A 25,913-nucleotide genomic window follows, 5' to 3' on the forward strand; every position below is an offset into this window, starting at 1 on the left:
TATCATTGTCTAGCAAAAATAAGGGAATATTAACACTTAGTAAGTGCTTTATAAAAGTTCTGCTTCCTGATTGTATAATACTAGCTGAGGTTGTAATGTGTATATGCCTCTTAATATCTCAGTAGTAAGATTCATCTTACTTCATCCCAAGAAAATCATCCCTGATGAATTTGTTGACCTTCTATGATGGGGCTACAGCGTTGGTGGATAAGGGAAGAGCAACTGATGTCATCTAGTAGACCTGAGCAAAGCATTTGACACTCTCTCACATGACCTCCTTGTCTCTAAACTGGAGAGACATGGACCTGATGGATGGACCACTCAGTAAATAAGGAATTAGCTAGATGGTCACATTTAACTGTGTTTTGATTAGTAGCTCAAAGTCCAAGTGTAGACTAGTGACAAGTGGTATTCCTTGGGGACCAGTACTGGGACTGGTGCTGTTTAACATCTTTGTCAGCAACAGGGACAGTGGAATTGAATATACCCTCAGTACATTTATGAAGGTGTGTGGTGTGGTTGACACACCGGAGGGAAAGGAAGCCATCCAGAGGGAACTTGACTGGCTTGAGAAGTGGGCCTGTGTAAAGAGCATGAAGTTCAACAAAGCCAAGCTTGCATCTGGGACAAGGCAATCCCAAGCACAAATGAAGGCTGGATGGAGAAGAGACTGAGAGCAGTCCTGCAGAGAAGGACTTATGATGTATTGGTTGATGAAAAGCTCAACATGAGCCAATAATGTGCTCTCACAGCCCAGAAAGCCAACCATATCTAGGGCTGCATCAAAAGAAGCATTGCCAGCAGGTCAAGGGAGGTGTTTCTACCTCTCTCCTCTGCTCTGGTGAGACCTCACCTGTAGTGCTATGTCCAGTTCTGGAGTCTCCAAAATAAGATGGACAAGGAGCTGTTGGAGTGAGTCCAGAGCAGAGTGATAAAGATGATCAGAGGGCTGGAGCACCACTCTGATGAAGAGAGACAGAGAGTTGGGGTTGTTCAGCCTGGAGAAGGTTCCAGGGAGACCTTATAGTGTCCTTCCAGTACCTCAAGGGGGCAACGTTGGTTGTAGTGAGGTGGGTGTTGGCTTCTTGTCTCAATTAAAAAATGATTGGACTAAGAGAAATGGCCTGAAGTTGCACCAGGGGACATTTAGACTAGATATTAGAAATAATTTCTTTCAGTAAGGAGTAGTCAGGCTCTGGAATAGGCTGCCTAGGGAGGCAGTAGAGTTGCCATCTCTGAAGGTATTTGAAAACTATGTAGGTATGGCACTTCAGAACATGTTTTGGTGGGCATGGTGTTTTTTGGGGGGTTGATGGTTGGACTCAGTGATATTAAAAGTTTTTTCCAGCTGTGATAATTCTGTGATTCTGATTTCTGATTCTGACTTTTTCTAAGGACAAGAGGTAATGGCTTAAAACTGGAAGTGGGTAGATTTAGGTTAGACACTAGAAAGAAACTCTTCACTGTGAGAGTGGTGAGACACTGGAACAGGTTGCCCAGGGAAGATGTGGATGCCATATCCCTGGAAGTGTTCCAGGCCAGGTTGGATGGAACCTGATGTAGTGGAAGGTGTCTCTTCCTGTGCAGGAAGGTTAGAACTAGATGATCTTTAAGGTCCTTCCCAATCCAAACCATTCTATGATTCTGTGATTCTTTAGTCTAACATCATCGCTATAAATTTTCCAAATCTATTTGATAATTTGCATATTTATTTTCTCATATTTTGTTTTTAATTTTTAATTAACTGTCTGGTTCAAAAGGTCTGTATGTATTGCCTTGGGCATCTGCTCTTTCATGCAGTCAATATCATCTAGACACCTGCTAAGATAACAAGTGTCCCCCATGAGGCTAAAATATTTTGTATACGCTTTATTACCTTGCCTCAAGAAATCCAGAAGTAGATACTGAAGCACTTGCTTAACAGGCTTCATTTGCAATCCAGTTTCATTGCTATTTGGAAGCTTCACCACAATCCAGAGATCCTCCCTTACTCTTTCGTTGCTCCCCTGACTGTGGTTTAGGTTTGTATCCACCTCTGCCTATTGTTTGACTGAAACAGAAAAGTCTCTTTTTTTACTACAAGTTCAAACAAATGTTGATACCAAATTGTGTAGAGATAACCTAGGAAATTAAAAGTAGTTCTGCTCAGTTAAGCTTTTATCTTGATGCACTTTTACCCTGATGCATGCATTTCTGAGACCACTCTGCTTCAGATGACTGTGAAGGACCTCAGTACCATCTTACATCAGCAGCTGACCATGCAGGGCAGCAGAAGTTTAGGGGAGTCTTTGCCCTTGAGAAGGTGTAATGGGTGAAAAGTGAGAAAGTGAGCTAGATACAAGCATTGAGGAGTCTTTTTCTGGTTTTCAGAAGAATCCCTCCAAACTGAGCAACTCTAAACTTCTCCTATGGCCTCTTGGTGTGACTTTGTATGATGTTCTCTGAAAGAATGCATTTTTCTCTGCCCCTTTCATAAATGTTTGCAACACTGATGGTTAGTTTGAGTTTATGTCCCACCTGAATTGGAGAAATTGGTATTGCTAGTCCAGTGTGTTCAAATTTACTTCCCAGGCCTAAGGGCCAAGGGGTGTCCCACTGGTCCTCTCCTTCAGCCACCACACACTCCCCAGTGGGTTTTTCAGTCACTCTGCCCCCAGCTGGGACAGAGGTGCCAGCTGGTGGTGTGGCAGCCCTGAAAAAAAGAGCCTATGCCTTCTTTTTCTTGGATAACTTTTGCATGACCTTTTATCTGTTACTCTGTGGTTTGCTGTGTCCTTACTCAGCTGTAAGAAAGTGTTGGTTTTCTGGGAAAAGGAGGCACGGTGGCCCCTTGGCCAAACGATGCATTTTCCATAGAAGCAGCTGTGCATCACCATTTAGTTTTTTAATCCAGAGGAAGCTACCTGATCCATTTTCATGGGTCCATCTCTAGTGAGGAAGTGGGTAAAAGTATCAATCACTGCAATATTTCTCAGGAATTAGCTCTGTATCAGTTGATTTTCATACAAATTAATTCCTATCCATGATACTGCTAATTTGCCTGGTAAATATTTCTCTATGTGTCTTTTTCAGTGTGAATGAGACCAAATATTGCTATTGAATAGCTTTGGAGAAAAGCAGTTTGTCTTTGCCAAAACTTGACATGATTTCCCAATGAGGAAACAGTTCAGTACGTGTATCCATAGTTGGAAGACAAAAAGAGCATTTATGTGCCCAAGTTTAAGCATGCTCTGAAATTGAATTGGGCTGTAGTCAGAAGAAAGATAATGAAAAATTCCATTACTAGTCCCAAACACATGTGGTTTGATCTGTACTTAAAATAAATTCATTCCAACATAGCATTTCAAAATGTCTTAAGTGAGCTTTTCTTTTATATTATCACTGAACACACTGGAAATCCTCATTCTGCTTTCTTAAGACTTTAAATTAAATGTTTCATTATCACCTTATCGGGTGTTTTCTCTGTCTCAAAATGAATTTTCTTTTGTATGGGAAGTACTTTAAAGTAGTTCTCTAACTTACAATAACTTAAAATTTAATTTAAAAATATATATTTTGTCTGTGAAGACCTACAGAAGGCTGTTATGGTTGTTCTTGTAACATTAGCTAACTACAGTTTTTTATGAAGCTTACTACCTTATGAAAAAAAATACACAGTCTACATGTTGTTATAGCTTTGGGTTTTTTTCCTTTTTAAGACATTCATACAATGGAGGGTGCCAGAATTCACCTCAGTAAATGAGCTCCAGAAGGACTGAAAACTAGGAATTTTTGTGTCATTTAAGTTACAGCCAGCCCTCAGATTTATTAACCAAATACAATTTGTTAGTTAAGATGAGGGAAAAAAAAAATCTAAAATTTATCTGTCTTGCTTGAATTACTTTGCACATTTTGAGGTTAATTATAATCTCAGTGTTTCTCGATAGAACTGAGTGGTTTTGGGTGTTCCCCCACCACGTTATCAGTGCTAAATGAATAATAAAGAAAACAAAAATTGCAGAATTCTATTTCTTGTAAGTATGAAGTCTGAGAAAATCTATTGTCTCTTCTTTAACCTTTAAATAATTAGAAAAGTTGGAGTTGTAATACCTACTTAGAGACAGACTTCAGAATAAAATGTAGAATGACACATACTTGTTTCAACCATTTAATTTTCTGTGTTTTCACATTGTCCAGATTCCAACTAACAGACTATATCTGAAAACTCTAATTTTATATTGACTCTGTAAATTATCAGACATTTAAGCAAAACTTTCCTGCTGAACACCATAGTTCTTTTCATTGCTGTTTAGTAGTGATCATTAGTAGCACTCTTGTCACGTGTTTTTTTACTTTCCTTAATCAGCTTTCACAATGATTTGCTGTGTTTATTTAGTTTTAAAACCATTGGTGTTTATCTAACAGCTTTAATGTCTTGTGGGATTTACTGGGCAAGATGTTTCAGCAGAAGCATAGCTCTAGGCCTGTAAATACTCTTTTATAAAAGCTTCACTGCAATCACTTCTCTGCCTAAACACCTTTTGGAAGAGTTACTATGCAGTGGAAGCAATTCATAGAACCATAGAATCATAGAATCGTCTGGGTTGGAAGGGACCTCAGAGATCATCAAGTCCAACCCTTGATCCACTACCGCTGCAGTTACCAGCCCATGGCACTGAGTGCCACATCCAGTCTCTTTTTAAAAACCTCCAGGGACAGAGAATCCACCACTTCCCTGGGCAGCCCATTCCAATGCCTGATCACCCTCTCTGTAAAGAAATTCTTTCTAACATCCAACCTAAACCTCCCCTGGCAGAGCTTAAGTCCATGCCCTCTTGTCTTACTGATGGCTGCCTGGGAGAAGGGAGCAACCGCCCCCTGGCTACCCCCTCCTTTCAGGGAGTTGTAGAGAGTGATGAGGTCTCCTCTGAGCCTCCTCTTCTCCAGGCTGAACAGCCCCAGCTCCCTCAGCTTCACCTCACAGGACTTGTGCTGGAGTCCCTTCACCAGCCTGATTGCCCTCCTTTATCCTCAATATCCTCCTTGACCTCAATCTCCTTCCTGAACTGAGGGGTCCAGAGCTGGACACAGGACTCGAGGTGTGGCCTCACCAGCGCTGAGTACAGGGGCAGAATCTCTTCCCTGGACCTGCTGGCCACGCTGTTCCTGATCCAGGCCAGGATGCCATTGGCCTTCTTGGCCACCTGGGCACACTGCTGGCTCATGTTCAGCTTCCTGTCAATCCAGACTCCCAGGTCCCTTTCTGCCTGGCTGCTCTCCAACCACTCTGTGCCCAGCCTGGAGCTCCCCATGGGGTTGTTGTGGCCAAAGTGCAGGACCCGGCACTTGGCCTTGTTGAACCTCATCCTGTTGGAATCAGCCCAACTCTCCAGCCTGTCCATGTAACAGGGGTGGAGAAGGACAGTCATTTGGCTCACATGGACCTGGCTTGCACTCTTCCCCCAGAACATCCTTCTGACATCTGTCTCAGCAGCTTTTGAAGGCAGACTCAGGTTCTGGATGACTCGGGGTGAGAACCTGAGTGATGCAATTTGGGAAGTGGCTGCCAGGATTGAAGATAGCTAGGAAAGAGCAGGACAGCCATCCAGAAAATCTCTTCTCTGGACATGTAGTTAGCTAGGATTTTGAACTAAAAGCCGTAATACAGAGCACATGAAGCATTACCCTGTGCACTGCCTCGGCTGAGTGATTTGGAGCTTATACCCCATTTAAAGATGAGATTCAAAAAAATATACTCCATGCCTTCATGGACTCACATCCCATGCTAGAGTGGTAATCAATGTTGCACTTCTATCCACTGCTACCTTTCAGATAAAAGATAGGGAAAATTACTTTACTATGACAAAGAGGTTTTTTTATAATCAATGTCTGTAACTTATCTGATAAATATTTCAAATACAAAGTTTTTGAAATGCTGGATTTTTTTCCACTTTTAAAAGATAAAAAGGGAATTTACTTTTTTAGCCTCTGCCCCTCTGATTCAGAATCCAAAGGCAATAATATAAAATGGTTCGATTAATTTTTTTAGGAAATAATGAAGTGCATGAATGGAGAAGAACAATTAATATTCTTCGTATTGTTGTTATAAAGTATCATTTAATCTTTTTTATCACAATTCCTCACCTTTTTTTAAAGTCCTAGTTTATTAAGGACTTTAAGGACTTTCTAAATATAGCTTTAAAATTTTGAATTTTAGGTCATACCAAGTAGCTAATTACCTCAGGAATCTTTAGCTCATAAATTGGCTTTAATACTTCAGTGGGGTGAATGTTTGATTGCTTCCTCATTAAAGCTGCTTTGTGCTTCCAGCTTGTTGGGATTTTCAAAGCAACATGTGTTTAATGGAAACAGTTATGTATTAAATGTTCAAATTTTTAATTTAAATTTCCAACATTATTCCTTACACCCCAACATTATTACCAGCTGCTTGGAGAAAAATCTTTGTTAGTCTGCCATTGTAGTAATCCTGTCTCTTCTCCCTGTTTAAATAAAAAATACTTCATCATGAGGAGCACACATTCCTGGAATTAAAAAAAAATAAAATATGCATAGTACACTGTTTATACAAAGTACCCCATATCTGATAACTTTACAAGTAGGGGGGTTAGTGTTCAAATTAAAAGTTAAAAACTAAATAAAAAAGCACCCCCTTGAAGAGATTAGCCAAGTGATATCTGCCTATAGTACATGGAATCCAAATGGTATTCATATGAAAATGTTGTAACTCATTGCAAGTAACACTGACAGAAATTTAGACTGACCTTGTATCCTTCAACTTCTGCTCATATGCAAGATTTTCTGTTGCATAAGGTTCAAAGCCATGCTCAGAAGTAGTGGTGTTTCAGGATACTTATTATGCTGAGAAGTTGTTTTCTTCACATTTGGAAGTCAATGTATAACGTATAAGGTAAAATAGAATTTAAAGGATTGTTGTAAATGTGAAACTGTTTCTTGTTTACAAAGTAGTTTAAATTTATGCTCTTTAGTAGTGTTTTTCTCCTTTTCTTAGTAAAGTAGCTCATTTCTCTATAGTTCACTTCTGTGGAAAATTTCATATGTAATTTAATGTAATGGAAAAAATGCCTAAGGTGCTTAAAATTGGTGCCTTTTTCTGATTATGATAATTTACCTCTATTTTATTATACTTTTTTTTTCCCTTGAAATGGCTTACTTGTAGATATAATGCTGTCTTTTCATTTAAGTTTTGGAGTGTTTTTTGAAATGGAATTCAGCATGGAATAGTTCAAAGGTTAAAATATCAGTAATAATTGATAGGCATATGAACCACTCCAAGAAATAATTTGATGCTTCATTAGTCAGAGAAATATACTGCAAAGAGGATTTTTCCCCTAAATTTATGTAGTCTATGATGTGACATTTTCAAAGTAACTTATGAAACCATTACATGCTTTAAGAAAAAACACCCTGTAAAGTCCTGTGAGTTTATTAGCTGTGTTTTCTTTTCCATTTTTAGAGAAAGTAATTTATTTTCCTCATTGATAGAAGAAGAAAGAAACTCCCACAAACCCCGGAAAGATTACTGAGAACATAAGAAGCTTAATGACCAAGAAAGCAAAAATAGATTGGTGTTGGCTTGTTTGTTGTTTTTTTTTTCTTTTTGGGTTTTTTGTAATTTTTTTTATTGTTTGTTTTTCTTCCACATTAATGATTGACAGCCTCTGAACATGGGAAAAAAATTAACCACAAAGCAGAAAAATTTGTAGAAAGAAGTGTAGCTTGTTTGATGTGACTTAAGCTGGTAAACCAATGAATCTGCTAAATTTTCCCAAGAAAAGGAGCCTGAGAGGGTCAAGGTGACAGTGAAAGAGTCAGGGACCTTAGGTAAATTAATGCACTAGGGGAAGCACTTGCAGAAGGCAGCAGAAAGTTGGTGGAAACTGAGATGAAGTGTAGACAGAGGGGAAAAATGCTACCTGTGTAATTTATAAAAATGTTAAATTTAATCATTGATGATGATGGATTAAGATGATGTTGGTCAGATCAGTAGAAGTGAAGACTGGGATGGAACTGCATTTATTTTAATTTGGAAACTGCTATCACTCTTTTTTTCTAGAGACAGTCTGTAACAAGGTGCAGAAGAGCAAGATTTCACTGAAGTATAGGGAGTTACACGAGCTGTATGTTGCTTGGTAGCTAGTAAAAGCCTTGAGCATGAAAAACTCTAGGGTCAATCTTTATTTCAGGAATATGTAGTATGTAAATGTTTGCTTAAATCTGTTCAAAAATACATTAACAATTTTGGATGATCCAATGTCAAACGTTCAAATTGTAGCTGAGCCTGAAGTGCCATCTGCCTAAATATAATTACTTTTTTCTCAAGTTTGATTAATTTTATTTCATGTGTTGTCAGAAAAGTATTAAATATTTTGTCTCAGTTATGTTTTATAAACCAGAGTTCTTTTTGGTGACAGTACTAGAGGAAAAGCAGAAGTGAGAAATTAAGTTATTTACCTCTAAACGGCCTTGGAAACAACACTGAAAACCACTTTGTGCCATAAACTCTGTTTTGCATGTCAGTATTAAAAGATATAGTTTTGAATGCATGGTGCTTATTTGTCTGAATTAGAAGTGTGGGGAAAAGAGTGTATTTTCTCCTTCAGATGGAACATTTTTGCCTCATTTCCTACCTCTTGTTTCCTGATAGTTTCAGTGAATTTTATTTTTACATCTGAGAATGTTGTTGTGTAGAGAAATCACCCTACGAGCTGAAATTCAATTTAGAACACATAAGCACTTAGATTCTGGCAGGATATGTGAGCAAGTATCAGTGTGATTTTAGTCAGTGCTAAAATGCTTATTATTGTTTCTGACCTAATGGTGTACCAGCTCGTTTTTAGAAACAGCATAGCAGGAAGAAGTGTTACTCTTTATGTGCAAATTAAGAACAAATATGTGACCAGATTCCAAAGGAAAGCAAGACTGTGCCTTTTACAGAAAGGAGGTTAGAAATAATTGGAAATTGAAAATGACTTCAGAAAGGTAGAAGAAAAGAGCTTAGTGTACACATTGCATCTCTCTTAATCCAGTAGGCAATTTTCCCAAGTAGTTGCTTATCTGTGGGTGATTTATGTAAGTTTTGTTAAATTTTTGCATGAAGTATTCTGTTACTATGGTGATAGGTACCACTCCACACGGATTGTTTAAATAAAATTAAGGCAATTCTTTGTACTCAGCCAGATAATTGCTGTTAGTTTGTACACATGGGTTATGAACCTAGAGAACTGCAAGTTCAGTAAATATTCAGGGAAAGGCTCTAGACTTGTAGAAGCATTTGTGTAGGTTTCATAGGAAATGTTCTTCATTTATTTAATAGCCTGCATTATATTTTTCACAATAGAGATTTTTTCCCCTTCCTTTAATATCTTCAATGGTGTGTGCTCAGTGTTCTGTTTTCTCCCATCTCTCTTGGTTCTTACGCATGTTTCTGATGGGGGAGGACAGCGTGGGCTGCTGCAGATCCAGATGAGCTCTGGCTTCAGTGTGAAGGGGCAGGGAATAATGATAGAGTGAGGATGCCATAGACCCAGTGGCAAGAAACTGCAGGGATTGAATAATTGTAGTGGAAGTAGGAAAGGAAGCAAATATTTCTGAGGGGCAGTGGGAAGCAAATCGACAGGATTTGTGTGGGAAGCGACGAGGAGTTGAAAATGGCACCCAGGTTGTGAGCTTGTGGGACATAAGGTGGTGGAGTTGTTGACAGAGAGAGGGAAAGGAGAGGGGAGCAGGGAGGGTTAGGAAAGAAATGTGATTTCAGCTTTTGAGCATACTGTGTTAGGGCTGGTGGCAAATATCCAGAAGGAGATTCTGAACTGCAAATGTGAACAGAAGGGACGAGAGATCTGTGACTCATCCACACAGAGATGATAATTAAAGCAGCATGATTTTAGGAGGCTGCTGAGCAATAGGGAAGAGGTTGCAGAAAAGGGGAGAGTTGAGGATAGAGCTCCCTGATACTGTGGCAGTCAGAAAGAGGAGGAACAGCCACGATGGGAGAGTTTTGGAGCAGCTCAGTGGGAAGAAACTCGGGGAATGCACATATTTTGGGACATCTACTTAGAACTACAGCATAGGTTTTTAACAATGTGTGTGTAATTTTAAACATTCCTTTTGTATGTTAGCATCCAAGGATTACCTATGCAAGCACTGGGCTGTTGGCATAGATTATAGGGAACTTGATAGGTAATAAGACAGGGAAAAGGTATTTCCTCTTCATCTCTTTCTTTCCCAAACATTTGTAGTTGTCGGTGGCCCTAAGGCCACTTTTGTGTCTGAAGTCCTGCTAGACCTCCTAAAACTGAAGGTGTGGTAAAGCACTTCAGGAAACCTCTACCTGTGTCATGCTCTTAATTCTTTGCCTATTGCTAGAGGATAATGTTATCTGCATGCCAGCTTCTGTAACTTTGGGAATATTCAAGAATATTTTTTTTCTTGTTTTTGTGAAGGGGGGCTGAAGGGAAGGGGGTTGAACAGGTCTGTATATCTGTCAGTTTGTGGGGTTTTATTATTCCAGTAGCTACCCAGAGACAGCTGTAAATCAGTCTGAGCAGAGTTATCTAATATTCTTTACTTTTCTAATTTTCATGGTCTATAGAACACAGCATTTTGCCGTAGCCTGTATTACATTGTGATCAGGTTTATTGTTTCAAAGCTATCATTGTTTAACCTTGCCATCAGCTGTATTAAATGTATTTTCCATGCGTTTTCTAAGTAGCGAAACGTTAAATTAATTCAATCTATCTTACCCTTGTACCTGCTTGGAAATTATGTACCACTGTCTGGGTCACAGTAAAGCAATGAAGGGCTATAAATGAAGGTCCTATACAACCTATGAAACTTTTGCCTTCTTTATGTGTTGGCAAAGCTTTAGACCTTGCTGTCATTGTTGGTGAGAACTTTTTTGAGAACATTCTGTGACAACTCCACCAAACCTCAGTCTTGAAGCTCTCCTGCCATGGCTGAATTGGACAGGATTCAAACCAATTTCCATAACTTCAAGAGCCAATTGCATAAATTCCCTTGAGCCAGTGACACTTGCACAGTCTCAGAGAGGGCTCCTTGAAACCAAAACAACTTATTTTTGATAGTGTGGTGCTGGGGCTGAAAGGCCTGGGATATGATAGGATGGGGTGTTATGATCTGTGCATTCTCAAGTTAATTATTTTTTATTGTTGCTAAGTAGCAAGACCAACAGACCGTCCATTTGACATATACTGGTATTTAAGGATTCAGTTACAGGTTTAATCAATTTGAGAAGCAGAGGGATTTAAAGGATGGCTTGGCTTAATTCCAACCAGTGGCTACATTGCTCAAGAGAGATTTTATGCTGGGGGTTTGGCAATGCATGAGAGTCTGAACCTTCTTTTAGCAATCATGTAATGCATTATTTTTCTTACAAATGGAGAACTAAAGTTACATAGTTTAGAACATTTTGTTTGACAAACATAATAGCGACAGCAAATCTATTAGACATATGTTCTTAAGCAGTACATAAAATCTAGCTGTTGCCCTCTTAAATCTAGACATGGAAGATGTGTGGGATTCCTCATGAAAGATGCATTTCCCAGGCAATTTCACTACAACTTTTAAAATTATGTTCCTAACCTTGCTCACATCTTATCAGCAACATACAGGTAAAAGCAGTGCAATATACACATACTCACATAATTAAATGTCCCTTATGTAAACTCAGTTGGACTTCAGAAGAAAACAAATGGAAAAACTAGTGAAGAACCTTCATCAGAAGCTGCTTAAAAGCTTCCTGGGGAATAAATACTCTCATGACAAGCTCTTGTTCTTCACTAGTTGTTGCAGTTGATTACCTCTGTAGCACCTCAAAGCCTTCTTTTGAGCAATGCTACAATTGAAGCACAAGGGACATTTTTGGGCTAATGTGGTTTTTGGTTTTGATAGTTGTCTAACCTGCTTCTGTATCAGTTCTGGCGAGGAAATTTCCTTGCCTTGGAGGAAAAAATAAATGAAGGTGACTAAGCACAGACCAGAAACTAGGGCATTTGCTGAACAAGAAAATGCAGTGGAAGGAGTCTATGCCTTCTCTTTAGCTCTCTGTTCTAATGGTTAGTGGAGAGATTGAATGTTGCCATTTTTTTGACACAGTAATTAATAAACATATTTCTGAAATTCTCCCTTTTTTTAATCCCTTAACTATTTGTATATATATATTTTATTTTATGAACTAGCATAACTTTATTCCGAAGTAAAGTTATGGAGTTGACAGGAACTTTAAACTGCCAAGATTGCAGTGCAACAGCTGTCTAGAATATGTGGTAAACCCATGAATAATAAAAATAAATAATAACAATAACAACAACAACAATAACAACAACAACAATAACAACAACAACAACAACAATAATAATAATAATGGTATATTTAAAGACTTTAGCCTGCTAGTATACTAGGAGGAGAAGCATTTGACAGGTAATTGCAGTAGGTAATTTGACAGGTTGCAGACTTGGACTTGTAAACCAGATCATACATACACAAAAATAGAATAGTATCCCACAGTTACAGTACTGGAGAACTGCACAAACATTTTTCCCATGTGGGACATAAAAGCAGTAGGACAAGTTGACAGGTCTTCTAGATCTTAGTACTTCACACTTTGAGTTGAGATTTAATTAAGTCAGGTGCAAAGAAAAGGAGAAGTGCTGGAGTAATTAGCTGACCTCATTCCCCACTTCTGTAACACACTAAGACAAAATTTTGAAAAGAAGGCAATATAGTGTTGGGAGTAGAAAACAAAATGAAGCATCATAAACATTGCTTTTGAAAAATAAAATCCACAAATATTTGTATTTTAAATGTGTTGCTTTACATGTGAATTGTTCTAGCAATGCCTGAGATGGGATGGGATGGGTGAGATGTGTACATTTTGCAGCATTTTCTAATTCAGTAAGTTTGATATAAATGTATTTAGTAATTATTTCTTATGGCATTACCATTGGATCTTTTCAGATAAAACTTTTAATTATTTGCAGAGATAATGCAGAATTATGGTTATGAAGGTAAGAAGTTCTGAAAGAAATATGTGTCAGTGCAGCATAGGTCTTCCTAATATTAAAAATAAGCCTTTTAAATATACCAGGACCAAAATTGCCAAAGAACCCTCTCTCTGATAGTTATGGTTTGTTCTTGCTCTTCTTATCTTCCTCTCTTACTGATTTTTTTTTTCTTTTTCTTCCAGTTTTGGACTTCAGTTTTCCCTGTTTTTAGGACTTAGCCTAGTTCCAGCTGCCTCCACAAAGGTCACTTTTGCCATTTTTGATGCATGAGGCAGAGCTGGAAAGAGCGACTGTGAAAATCTGGTATTAGTAATTAAGTTGTTCCATCACATTCGCCCTTTATTTCTTTTTCTTGTGGATGATGCTGTTCCACTTTCCTCTCTGAAACTGCTAATTGCCAGTATTTGGCTACATCTTCAGAAAGTATAAATTAACATGGTCAAGGCCAGGTTGGATGGGGCTTTGAGCAACCTGGTCTGTTGGGAAGTGTTCTTGTCTGTCCAGGGGGGTTTGACCTAGAGAATCTTTAAGGTCCCTTCCAACACACAGAACTGCCCTTGTTGCTTTATTAGTAACCCGTGTTGTTAATATTTTAGAAAATGATGTTTCAGCTGAAGTTTTAACTGGTGGATTAGATGAAGTTCATATAGCCTAGCTTTAGTTATGGTTTGTCAGGGAATGTATGTGTGAAGTTCAGAGAATAAACAAGTAAAAGTAAAATATCTCCTCCTTCCTGTACCTGTGTATTTCAGTTCAGGGGTAATCACACTTTTGTTTCAGTAAGTGAATAGCAAATTCTTAGCTTGTGTAGGAGTAAAGCTTGCTTGCAGATTTTTTGTGCATTCCTGCTTTTCTGAGGTAGAAAACAGTTTATATTAAGCTTCATATGATCTGTTTCTTACTAATTGCAATGTTTTGATACTGTTGTTAAACAGATATTTAAGAAGATCTTTCAGGAGTAAGATATAGACTCGTAGTTAGGTGTGGAAGGAGGAGATGTTCTCCAGCTGTGGGTGGTATGTTATTAAGAATACAAATTTATTTCTAATTGCATAGTTAGTGACTCTTTTTATAGTTCTCAAGTGCTTTAAGTTGAAATGAAATGGGTATGAAAAAGCAATAATTGAAAATGGTAAAAGCCCCAGTAATAAGTGTGCATGTTGTCGTTCTACCTAAGGGATGTTTGAAGCTGGTGGGATAGTAATCCTTATCACTTGCTTAAAGTTAAAGCACAAAGGAGCCAAGTGACTTAAAAAACTAAGGGAAAAGAAATGAATGTGACATGTAGGTTTTGCTCTTGGGATTATTCAGAAGCAGGCTCATCCCTAGGGATGTCTTCAGGAAGTCAAACAATCTTGCTACAATGTGAGGATCAGCTTGGTGACCTTTTCTATGTCTCTTTGAATCCTAGACTCCTGGGCTGCTTTGGGCTATGCTAGCATGGGCCTTTGCATTCCTGCACTTTTTCCTGAGTTTATGCTTGAATTATATTTAGTTGGATGTCATCCATGTAAGAGAGAAGTATATTCTGGAACTGTTTTTTTTACCTAAGCTCTCCTCCAGTTTTTCTGTTTCTTATGGTATATTAGGTGTATTTTTCTTTTGCCTGAATATGAAGATGTAGCATCAACAATCAGCTTCTCTGCTATGCGATGAACTCATTTAACAGTTCCTCTTCCCAGACCCTGGAATTTGTAGGGAATTCTGTGTGATGACAGAATTTATGGGTGAGGCCACCTGCTCCTACATAGACTAGATGCCTGACAAGTTTTCCACTTGCTTTACTGTCTTCTGTAGATTCAGAAATATTGTATTGTTTTATATGTGCTCTTGGTTTGGCAAAAATAAGCGTATTTCCTTAGCCTGCTTTATGATTGTGTGAAAGAATTTCATTTTAAGCAGTGCAGCAGTGTTTCTGTTACTGATTTCTTGGTTTTAATAAACAGCAGCATTTAGAAGCATGGAATCCTTTTAGTAGTGAGACATCTCAAACAGTCTACTCTTTAGGCTGAATGTCTAAACTTACAGTAAAATCTTCCTATTGCAAATGAAATAATCATGTCTATTTAGAAGCATTTTTTTTCCTTCAAAATATAAATTTTGCAATCCCTTTCTTCTGTTTTTGCAAAATGATTCACAAGAAACATGCAGAACACAGATGCATGGAGATTGAAATGTTACATGCCCTGCCACATGTAACAAGAAATGCGTGTTTTGCTACTAAGATTGCAAATACTTCATTGATGTCTGCATATATTTAAACGTGTTAGATTTTTTTGCTGGCTGTACTGGCTGGGAAATGTTTCCTGAGTGCCAACAGCTGCTATTAGAAAAATACTCCCTGATCAACCTGCTGCTTCAGGGTAGGTTGCTTTTTATAAACACATTAGGGGGTTTGGGGGGGTTTGTTTTGTTTTTTTGGTTTTTTGGTTTTTTTTGTGTGTAAGTAACACTGGAAGCATCTCATGGATTGTAAGTTCACTTTGTTTTAATTAAAAAAAAGTCTGCATATAAGAAAAAGTTGTTTTCTAACAGGATAACTGGTTTAGAAAATGGGACTTGAAACATGAGAACTTAGTCACATCTTTCATGTGCATTATGAAGTAGGATGGATAAAAAGCATCCATTCTGAGCAGAGCTTGTACTAATTACCATAAAGCATCTGATGAGCTTCGAAGGAGCTGTTCTTTCACTGAGTTGGTTGTACTTCATGTGCTCCTTGCCTAAATAACTCCATTTCTCACAGGCTGAATGTACTGAGATGGTTCCTGTGCATTTTATATTCTGCATTTGTCTTCCCTCCCATTCCATGGAGTGTTATAAACAACAAGTGATTCCCTTTACTCCTCTTCCTCCTCTCAGGTTTTTGCTTCTGTCCTTTGGCAGGGTGTGCAAACTTATCAGTTCAAATCAGCTCAGCAGGAATTGTTTAACTTAGTTTTCTTTCCTAGTTACTTAAGACTATTGCTGGTACCTCTGTTTTTAAGTGTTACCTCCTGCAGGAGGCAAATTTTGTCCATGCTCAGGAACTGCTGATTGAAACCAGTAGTCTGGCACACATGTGATTACAAAAAAGATGTAAAGTGGAGGAAGATCATTATCTGTCTCAAGGAAGGAAGCAACAAGAACTAGTGAATAGATATAAACATTTACCAATATTTCAATTCTCGGGTATGTTCACACTTTGGTTATATGAATCTTTCCACTGTTTGAAATTTTGAAATATGTTGTTTCATCCTAAAGGCTTTTTGGTTCAGTTTAATTTTTTAAGGATAAATCTAGGAATAGTGGATGACTGGATCAATTTAACCCGCCTTTTCTGCTTTCCTTTTTCAGGATTGCACAGTATATGAAACAGAAAATAAAATTCTTCATGTGGTGAGTAGTGATTAAATTTCTATTTATAAATAGAATGTTACAGATCTAGAAAATCTATGTAGAAATAGAAATATCTATTTCTAAATATCTATGTAGTCTACATGTGTTGTACTTTTTCTGTTCAGTGCCAGTGTGATAATGAAGTAGTTTGGGTATGACTGAGTGAATGTATGGAAATACTTGTGAATAGGTAATGATGTTACAGAAGCTGAATTTGGCAAGTGAGAAGCCAGGAACTTTGCAAGACCTTGTATTTGTCTGGCCAATCTCTTATTGATAAAATATGGTCAGAATAATGATTTTGCCAAATGGCATAGTTTGCTAGACTTGTATGAAATCATACATATATTTATGTTGGTGAGATAGCTTAATTTCTACAGAATTATTCCTCATAGGCTAGGTCTATGGTCCTAATGGCAGGAAAATAAATGCAATTTTTTCCTTCTGAGTTCTCAGTATGAATGTAATGGTGTGTTCCCAGATTCTGTAGAGCTATTAATAATAAGTAAAGCAGGTGGAACTCATCAGATCATTAGAACAGAAGATGAGATTGAAAGGCTGATGCTTTAGTGGATGGAGAGTCAAAAGCTCAAGTAAATTTTGTCTGAAAACTGCATGGAGTTTTAGATACTTAAATTGTCTTTCATGTTGTGGCTGTAGTGTTGTATCAAGTTAACCCAGAGCTTATTTCATGAAGTCAGATACAAAAAATATGCTTCCTAAGACTGAGTAATGAATTAGTTTATTCACTGTATTTCACACTTAGGTAGGTTGTGGTATTTTACTTCTTTTATTACTAGAGCTTGACCAGCTGAATTCTACAAGCTGTTGAAGCTTTGATTTCACAGTGGTGTGGAATAAAACATCTCCTTGTACTTCTAAGTTTCACTGATGATTTTTCCCCCGTGGGACACAAAAATGTTGGCAATTTCATTGAGGCCAACACGGTCATCTTTGGTAGGCTGATTTCTGCAAATATTTAAGCATTGAAGTTCTTAATTTCATGATCTTGGCAAAAGTTGGAGTCCTGTAAGTTTGAAATAATTACATATATAGCTTGGTTTTCAATGTATGCTTGTTTTCTTATGCAAGAGCTGAGAGTTATGACGTCTGCTATATAGAATACATATATTTTCCAAATTAGAAAAAGGATTGTAAAGGAAGGTGGCAGTGTTTAAAGCTGGTGAAACTTTGCTTAATATACTCTTCAACAGAAAATTTTGAGGAAACTGAGAGGCATTAATTTACGATATATGAGCGCACAAATTTGAGACAGTTTTAAAAAGTTGTTATCCTACGTTATTGAGACTCATATAGGCTTATTTCTTTAATCCACAGTAACTTCACTGTGGTGAAAGGTGGACATATGTATTATTGTGAAGAGCTTAATTAGCTTCTATGATTCATGCTCAAGCTTTCAGGGAGTCCTGAACAGAGTGCTCAATGTTTTACTGAAGGCTAAAATTAAAAATGACTTTAAGTATTAACTTGTATCATTTCTGACCACGTTGCATTTCAACTGATGGATGGGATTTAATGGGATTTCTGGGCTTGCAGCACAGAATGCCAACAATATCCTGGGTTCCATCAAAAGACGAGTGGCCAGCAGGCTGAGGGAGATGATTCTGCCCCTTTGCACTGTTCTTTTGAGACCCCACCTGGACTTCTATGTCCAGTTCTGGATCCTCCAACACAAAGACATGGAACTGTTGGAATGGGGTCCAGAGGAGGGCCATGAGGATGATCAGAGGGCTGGAGCATCTCTCCTAGTGGAAAGGCTGAGAGAATTGAGGTTCTTCAGCCTGGAGAAGGGAAGGATCTAGGGAAACTGTATTGCAGCCTTTCAATACCTAAAGGAGGCATAAAAGAAAGATGGGGACAGAGTTTGTAACAAGGCCAAGGGATGCAATAGGACAAGGGGCAATGGTCTTAAGCTCAAGCTGGGTAGATTTAGTTTAGACATTAGGAAGAAGTTATTACGAGGATGGTAGAAGACCCATTCCTGGAAACTTTCAAGGTCAGCTTGGATAGGGCTCTGAATAACCTTGTGTAGTTGAAGATGTCCCTGCTCACTGCAGGAGAATTTGAACTATATGACCTTTAAAGGTCCCTTCCAAGCCAAGCCATTCTGTGATTCTATGAATTTATGAAACTAGCCTGGGGAAATCCTAATGTTGTGAGGCATTATCCCCACTGAGGATTGAAGTCAAAAGTTAAGAGAGCCTTCTTACATAAGGAAAAAAATAATTACAGCTACAGAAATAAAAATAAATTAAATTACACTTATTTATTGTTGTTCTTTAGGGCATCAAGAAATTTACTGCCTTAGGAGCACAGACCATTGGATCAAAGTAGTTGATTTTTATCTGCATTTGGTGATCTAGTGGTTTACTTTAGATTGAACCTGTGTTCTGGGTTGATCATCTCACATCGCTCAAAATGTTATTTTGAACTTCTGTGCTGTGGTTCGGGGTCTGGATCTCTGTTAATAACCATCTGCTGTGGGGATGCTGCCGCATTACCCCTGGAGCAAGCTTGTTTTGTGCCAAATTGGGAGGCAAGGGGGGGTGTGGGCACGGGTGGGAAATATGAGACCACTCTGCTGCTGTAGAAGGTCACATCAATGCCTCTGAAGTGAACCCAACACTGAGTCTTCAAGTTTTCCTCTAAAAGTGAGATGGACAACAACATCCCTCAACAAAGGCAAGCTCCTCAATTGAATGAGTGATTGGTTTGCTTTAATTAGGAAGGGCCAAAAAATAATTAATGTGGTCCTATTCTGATGGCAGTAATTTTTTTTGAAAAGCAAATGAATGCCCTCTTTCTTTCAGAGATAGCTTTGTGGGTGTTCATATGGGGACACTGCTGAATCACCATGCCCATAGCTAGTATGACTTAATGTCAATAAAATTATTCTGATCTTAGCTTTTTAGATTGTACATTTAAGAAATTGTATCCTGTGGAGACACAACTTTATAGCTTCACCTTATGTTCAAGAAAGAAATATTTTGCTTACTGCAAACAATTCAAGTTTCAAATGAAAGCATTTTAATTATCATTCATGATACTAGGTTTAGTCGTAAACTAATCTGTGTTATTCAACTAAACACATTGAATGTATCTAAAGGAAAAAGGTCTTGTGGAAAACTGATGAACTTTTAATATGAAATTATGTACTCCATCTAAACGGAGTTGCAAAGTTTGTCTGGGAAAAAATATTTTCTGCCCAAGAATTACACGTGTGTTGAGTCAATTATTTTAAAGCCAATAATATTTTATAAAATTTTCTTTTGCTGTGAGTTTGTTAACAGAAAATATTGGTTTCTGTGGAATCAGAACCATAAAACCACACAAGAATAATGTGTTGGTTTTTGCTCATTAAAATGTTGATGCTTCTGAAGTACTCATGAATAAAGAGAACTGCTTGATATTTCTGCCACTTCATTTCTTAGTGTGTTTTCTCCATGTTACCTTTTTGCTCAGTAAGCAATGTAATAATAATTAAAATTGTAATAATTTATTAACATAAATGGGAAGTAAATATCAGTAGAAAATAATACCAACAGAAATAGAGTGCAATAGATCATAATAACTTAAGAACAAGTTTTAAAATAACAGCCTAAATTTGAAAAGATAAGCCAGTGTTTGCTTCAAAATTGGAAATGAGCACACTGTTGTGTTTATATTTAGTTTATATTTAGAGTTTTTATATTGATTTAACTTGAGGTGATAGAATATATAGAAAATGACTCAGCTTAAAAAGATATCATTTCTGCTTATTTGGGGAGTTAGAAGTTAATTGTTGTCAAAGTCAGAATGGAGCTTTAAAACCTCTGAAGACTAATTTATTGATTCACCCCAGCTGTTCAGGGCTGTGTATGATGGAAATAGCTAGTTCAGATTAATCCATGTGAAGCAGTAAAATATTAAAGTGAGAGCAAAGCAAGAAGGACTAATTATAGACAGCAGAAGCTGGGTTCCATTAATAAGTTTTAACTGAATTTTCTTGTTAGATTATTTCTGTTAAAACAAAAACAAACAAACAAGTAAACAAAGCTTTCTTAATATTATGCTGCTTATCCTGTTGATGGGGGAGGCTGTTGCTTTTCATGCCCACAGCCCTGAGAATATGGTTAAACCAGGATGATTCAGTATCTCAAATAATTGACAAGATAGATTTAAGTTTGGTTGCTAGCCCAGGTAAAATTAAGGACAGGAACAAACACAGACCAGAAATGAATGCTTTGTGACCTTAGAGCTGCCTGGATTGAACAGATAACAAATGAGCAGTTTGAGGAAAGGCCACAGCTTGTGAAGGCCTCTGAAGATAACTCTGTCCCTGAGTCCCTCCACTCTGCTGGAAGTTTTCCCAGCACAAATTGAAGCAGCCACAGGGAATCGGAACAGATGCAGATCTGATTTAGTCACCTTTAGGTCCAAATTCCCCTGCCTGAAAGAAGGAGTAATTGTGGGAAATCTCTTAGAAGCAGGTATGCAACAATCCAAAAAGGTAGAAACTAAGTATTATCCTTCATTCTTCATGTTCTGGGATGTAAACTGGTTAACTACTGAGTGAAAAAGAATGGTTCCCCTTGAATTTCTACCAAACAACTAGGTGTTGTGTAGTGATATTTTTAATTCTCCTTTTAATCATTTAGCTTTTCACATAAAGACTGCATAGTATAAGGTTGTCACTGAATAAAGAAGAAAATTTATTATTGAGTGCAGTGATTAATTACTGCAAATAAATTGAAATCATTGCTATAAGGCTTATAGGGAGAACAGGGACTACAGACAAAAGGAGAATATGTAATAATCTGTTGATTTCTTTCAGTTAATCTTTTGTAATTTTCCTTTTTCTTTTTTTCCTTTTTTTTTTTTTTTTTTTTGGCCTGGCCAAATCCTTTTCCCTCGTTCAGATACCTTGCATGCTGGAAAATGAGTGTAGTTTAGGAAAGACTGCCCATTTTAATGCTTGCTGATTTTCATAGGAGCAATGGGATGCTCATCTTCCTTTATGTCATACTGTAGTTAGTACTGCATTGCAGTAAGGAATCAATCCTTACAAAAGATAAAGGATTCTTCCTGATCCCATTAACAAGATTTTCAGAAAGAGAAATGTAGTTTTAAAAAGTAATGAAAGGTAACTACCATTTGAGAGGAAAGGTAAGTTGTACTGTCATCTGTTTTTAGTGAAGTTAAAATATTTATCTATGATACAGAGTGTGCTGAATTGTTATGCTGAAAAAAATGTGTTTATAAATTGTATGGAACAAGAGGAGTAGCAAAAGTGCACTACTTGTGTGCTTTTCTTCCACTCAACTGAGTAGCCTATAGACAAAATATGCCAGTCCATTATTTGCCATCAAATAAAATAAAATTTAGAAACTTTTATTAACTAATAATAAAATAATAACAAACCTCCCTGTGTTCCTTGCACCCACATAATTAGTCAAATTACCTTTGCATCTGCAAGGGTAAAAGCTCCAGTGTAGCCTGGAGAGCTTAGGGAAAATTTAGTCAAGCTAGAAATAAAGCAGCATCCAAGAAAATTTTAGATGTAGGCAGGGAGGTTGCTTGAAAGAATATCGAATGAACCTGATGAACCACAACCTGAGAGGAGCACAGAGAAGTCAAAGGCATTTGTCACAGAAACTTTCTAAATACAATAGCACGTTAGCTCCGTTAAATTGGTATTGTTCCTCTGCCATGTGTCAGCATCTTTGCCATGGAAAGTCCTGATCCACTGAGGAGGTCAAAGACCTTTTTTCATGAAGAGGCCTAATGCAGAGGAAGCATGTTTCTGGTGAATGGCTATTTTGTCTGTATACTGGTTTATGCTGTCTGATGTGTTATAAAGTTTTGGTCAACAGCAGTAAACTGGTTAGGAACTGGACAGTAACTACATTCAGAGCCACTGGTTAAACTCTGTTGAAAAATGATAGAGCTGCACCCTATGAATGTATCCCAGGGCCATCCAAGCTCCCATATGTTGCTGGGGCTAAATTTCTCTCTTCTTCCTTGTTCCATCCTCCACAGAAACACACACACACACACAGTATTCCCAGAGCTCTTCGTGGGGAACATTCACATTGACTTGTTTTAGAATTGCAACCAATATATCCATACTGGAATGCTGATCTCCCTGGGCTTTTTGTACAGACTGTCTGTAGGCAGAGGGAGAGCAGCTGCTCCAGGGAGTTATTTAATGCATCTCAGCTTTAGCCTTCTGTTCCGTGGCACATCCTGGACTTGCCTTACTCTCCTTCCTTTCCCCATCATCTGTCAGTGCAGCCAATGATTGTTTTTTTGAATGAGGAGCCATGTCCATGAAATTGAAACAACATCCTTGTGTTAAGTGTTAGGAACATTCCTTTTCTGTGCGTTTTGGCACCTCCCTGTGATGCACCAGTTGGGAATAAGAGAAAAACAGTCATACATTAATTCATTACAAAAAGAAGTTTCTCTGAAACTGTGGAAGACCACATAAATTTAGTAATTTTAAAAGAGAGTAACAGGAAGAATATGGGGGTGAATACAAGTCTAGAGATATGTGAAAAAAGTCAGTTTTCATCACCAGAAAATGATTTATGACCTAGGCCTCATTACTTTGTATATGGAGACCTGAATGTTCTGTTAATTTCTAGAAGTAATTTTTCAATAATTGCCTGCAGTTACAAGCAAGATGAAAATATAAATAACTTGCCAGCATCATATTAAAAAGACCAAACAGGAAATCTAAGATTTCATTTTTAATACGTAAATTTCTATAATTTTTACCTCTTTAAAATGTCAGCTCAAATCAATTTTTATGTATCCAAAAATCCATAAAAATATTTTGCAATAAAGTTCACTTTTTCACCTAATTCAGGTAAAGCACAAAGCATTTTCTTGACTTTTTCCAGTAATGATTCTGAATCATGAAACACAAATAAAGTAGAAGGGGTGTGTTTGTGTGCCTTTTTCTATGCTTGTTGAAGGTAATATCGTTGGAAGAAGGTCACATTGGTAATATAGATTTTGTTACATTTTCCATTTTATTGTGATTAATTTATTAATTCTGAAACCTTACTGTTCTATTAAATAAGCGAAAAAAAAAAACCAAACCCAAAACCAAACTAAACAAAACAAAAAAACCCCAAAACTATAAAAACATAAACTTCCAATGTTTGTAAATATGTTAAAGAGGGGAAAATCCCAATATGTCTGTAGCAGGATTAAGATTTCACTGTCACTGGCTTTTTGTGCTTTTATAAGTTAAGTTTTTTTCACTTTCCTTCGTACAGAAGATATTTGTAGTTTGACACTTGGAATTATAATCATAATTTGGCAAGGAGCTTATATCCAGTTTTGTATTATTTTTCCATAGCATTGTTGTAGATATTTTTTACTTTTAAAATGTTTTGCAATGCAGGAAGACCAGTTGGTGCAGGAGTTGTGTGCAGTTGTGTTTCAATCAGTTGAGGAGACTGGTTAGCTTTCATCTTTTGAATCTGAGAGCAGTTAAACTTGTTCCTAATTGGTTTTGGAGGTACTCACAGTTTTGGGACCAGAAGAATGTCCTAATCCCTGAATGTGCTGACAAAACACACATTTGGAAACCTGAGCTGAGAAATCGGTTTTAGTTGCTAAAAGGGGATTTCACGGAATACATGGAAACTCTTGGAAATCACTTGCTTACAGACATTTGAAAGAATGCTAGGGAAAAAATCCCAGCTTGCCTGCTTCTGAGAAAAGAGTGAAAGATGAGATACCCGGTACTCATTTCACAGTCCCAGCCTTTTTAGTAACTTCTTTATTTCTGTCTTACTACGAAGAGGCTGCCAAGGGTAACAGATTTAAGAATTATCCCATCATCTATTGTAATCTTCATGCCTGCAGTAGTAAACTGGGCTTGGCAGCAGCAGAACATAAGAAACTCAGTCCAAAGTCAGTTAGCACATTTTATTAGAATAGAATAAATTAAAGAGTTAACGGGAGTTACCTGTAATAGTTAAGATTTTAATCTGTGCTTAACATCTGTTTGTATAGTGGAAATTGTGGGATTTTGGGGCACTTAATATCTTCACAGATGTGGGCAGAGAAGGGGACTGGGGCTCACCACGAGCTCTCTGCCTGCCTGAGCACAGCCTAGAGCCTGGACACAGCATTGAGGGGGTGTGGGAACAGTTCACACAGCCCCATTTTCTCTCTATTCAGATGCAAAAATATTTGCCTCTTGCTCTCCCCGGAAAATGGATTTTCTGCTGTGCTATTGCAAACTGTTCCTTCAGTGCCTCTCTCTTGTAGCTTCAGCAATGGGATTTAATATGTACTCTAAAATGTCGTGCTTTAGATTGTAAGTTGATAAGCAAACACTTAGCAGTCATATGCTTATCCTGACATTTAATTTTCTTTTTTCCTTGCTAGTGTAAAACTCTGTCCGGGGTCTGCGATCACATTATCTCCCTCTCTTCTGATCCACTGGTTTCCCAATCTGCTCACCTTGAAGTGATCCAGCTTACAAACATCAAGCCAAGTGAAGGGCTGGTAAGAAGTACGCAGTTAATAAAAACCATCACCCAGGATGAGAAAGTGAAATTGAAAATAAGTTATCTATATGGAAAGGAATAAGAGACTTTAATGTCTTTTATTTTAAAGTCTGAAAATAGCTTGATTGCTCATGGTAGTCTGGTTTCTCCTGCAGCTGGGCCAACAGGGAGGTGTTTTGTTAGGCTGACTGATGTATGCAAAGAGTTGAGTGAACAGGAAGAACTGTGTGAGAAGTTCTTGCTGTTCGTACCAGTTTCTGAAAAATGGTTCAGATTGTTCTAGGATCTTGAAGTCTGAAGGGATTTAAATTACTAAGATCAGCTTAACCAAGAAGTTTGCGTGGGCATATGTACAGAACCTGTCAAATTCTGGAATATGCTTCATAGTATCTCTGAGATAGAAAGCTATTTCATAAGTTATTCAAGGGCTCTACAGTACTGCTAAGAAGTAGCTTATTGAATTTGATTGCAAGAACTCTGCATGCTTAATTAGGTTCTTCTAAAGGCTCAGTGCAGCCACCCCATGTTATACAAGAGTTGACCATTGATCTTTTGTTTACTCAAACATCCGCCACCCAGAGCATGGAGAAAGCCAACAATGATAACAGTTACAGCTCTACAAATTTACAGCATTAATAGTATCTCTTCCCACAAGCCTTGGAGGTGGGAAGGTGATCAGAAGACAGCTGACCATTTTCTATGTAATGAAATAGCTCTTGCAACTTCTTACTAAATTAATTCTCATTACATTTGCTTGAATAAAAAGGACTGCTGCTGTGCACTTTGCAGCAGTTTTGGAAGTTGTTTGGATGGTGTAGTTTTGGAGAATATTTTGGTTTTGGGGTTGTTGGATTTCGGTTGGGCTCAATTTTTTGACAGATTTCATATGCCAAGGTTTTTAGATCAGTTGTACACTAAATAAGTTTTTTTGCTCGGTTTTGGCAAATGGTGATTAAAAGAG

General features: G+C 37.6%; 1 protein-coding gene across 6 annotated transcripts in view; it reads left to right on the forward strand.

Annotated features, from left to right (window-relative positions):
- CNKSR2 (connector enhancer of kinase suppressor of Ras 2) overlaps window positions 1-25,913 on the forward strand; it is a 215,176-nt gene that overhangs the window by 60,863 nt on the left and 128,400 nt on the right. For all 6 annotated transcript variants that reach the window (XM_071749698.1, XM_071749682.1, XM_071749687.1 and 3 more), the window contains exons 5-6: window positions 16,380-16,421; window positions 24,831-24,950. In XM_071749698.1, coding sequence (XP_071605799.1) covers window positions 16,380-16,421; window positions 24,831-24,950 — 162 coding nt within the window. The remainder of the gene's footprint in view (window positions 1-16,379; window positions 16,422-24,830; window positions 24,951-25,913) is intronic.

The sequence above is a fragment of the Heliangelus exortis genome, chromosome 1 (genome assembly GCF_036169615.1).
Source record: "Heliangelus exortis chromosome 1, bHelExo1.hap1, whole genome shotgun sequence".
Classification (NCBI taxonomy): domain Eukaryota; kingdom Metazoa; phylum Chordata; class Aves; order Apodiformes; family Trochilidae; genus Heliangelus; species Heliangelus exortis.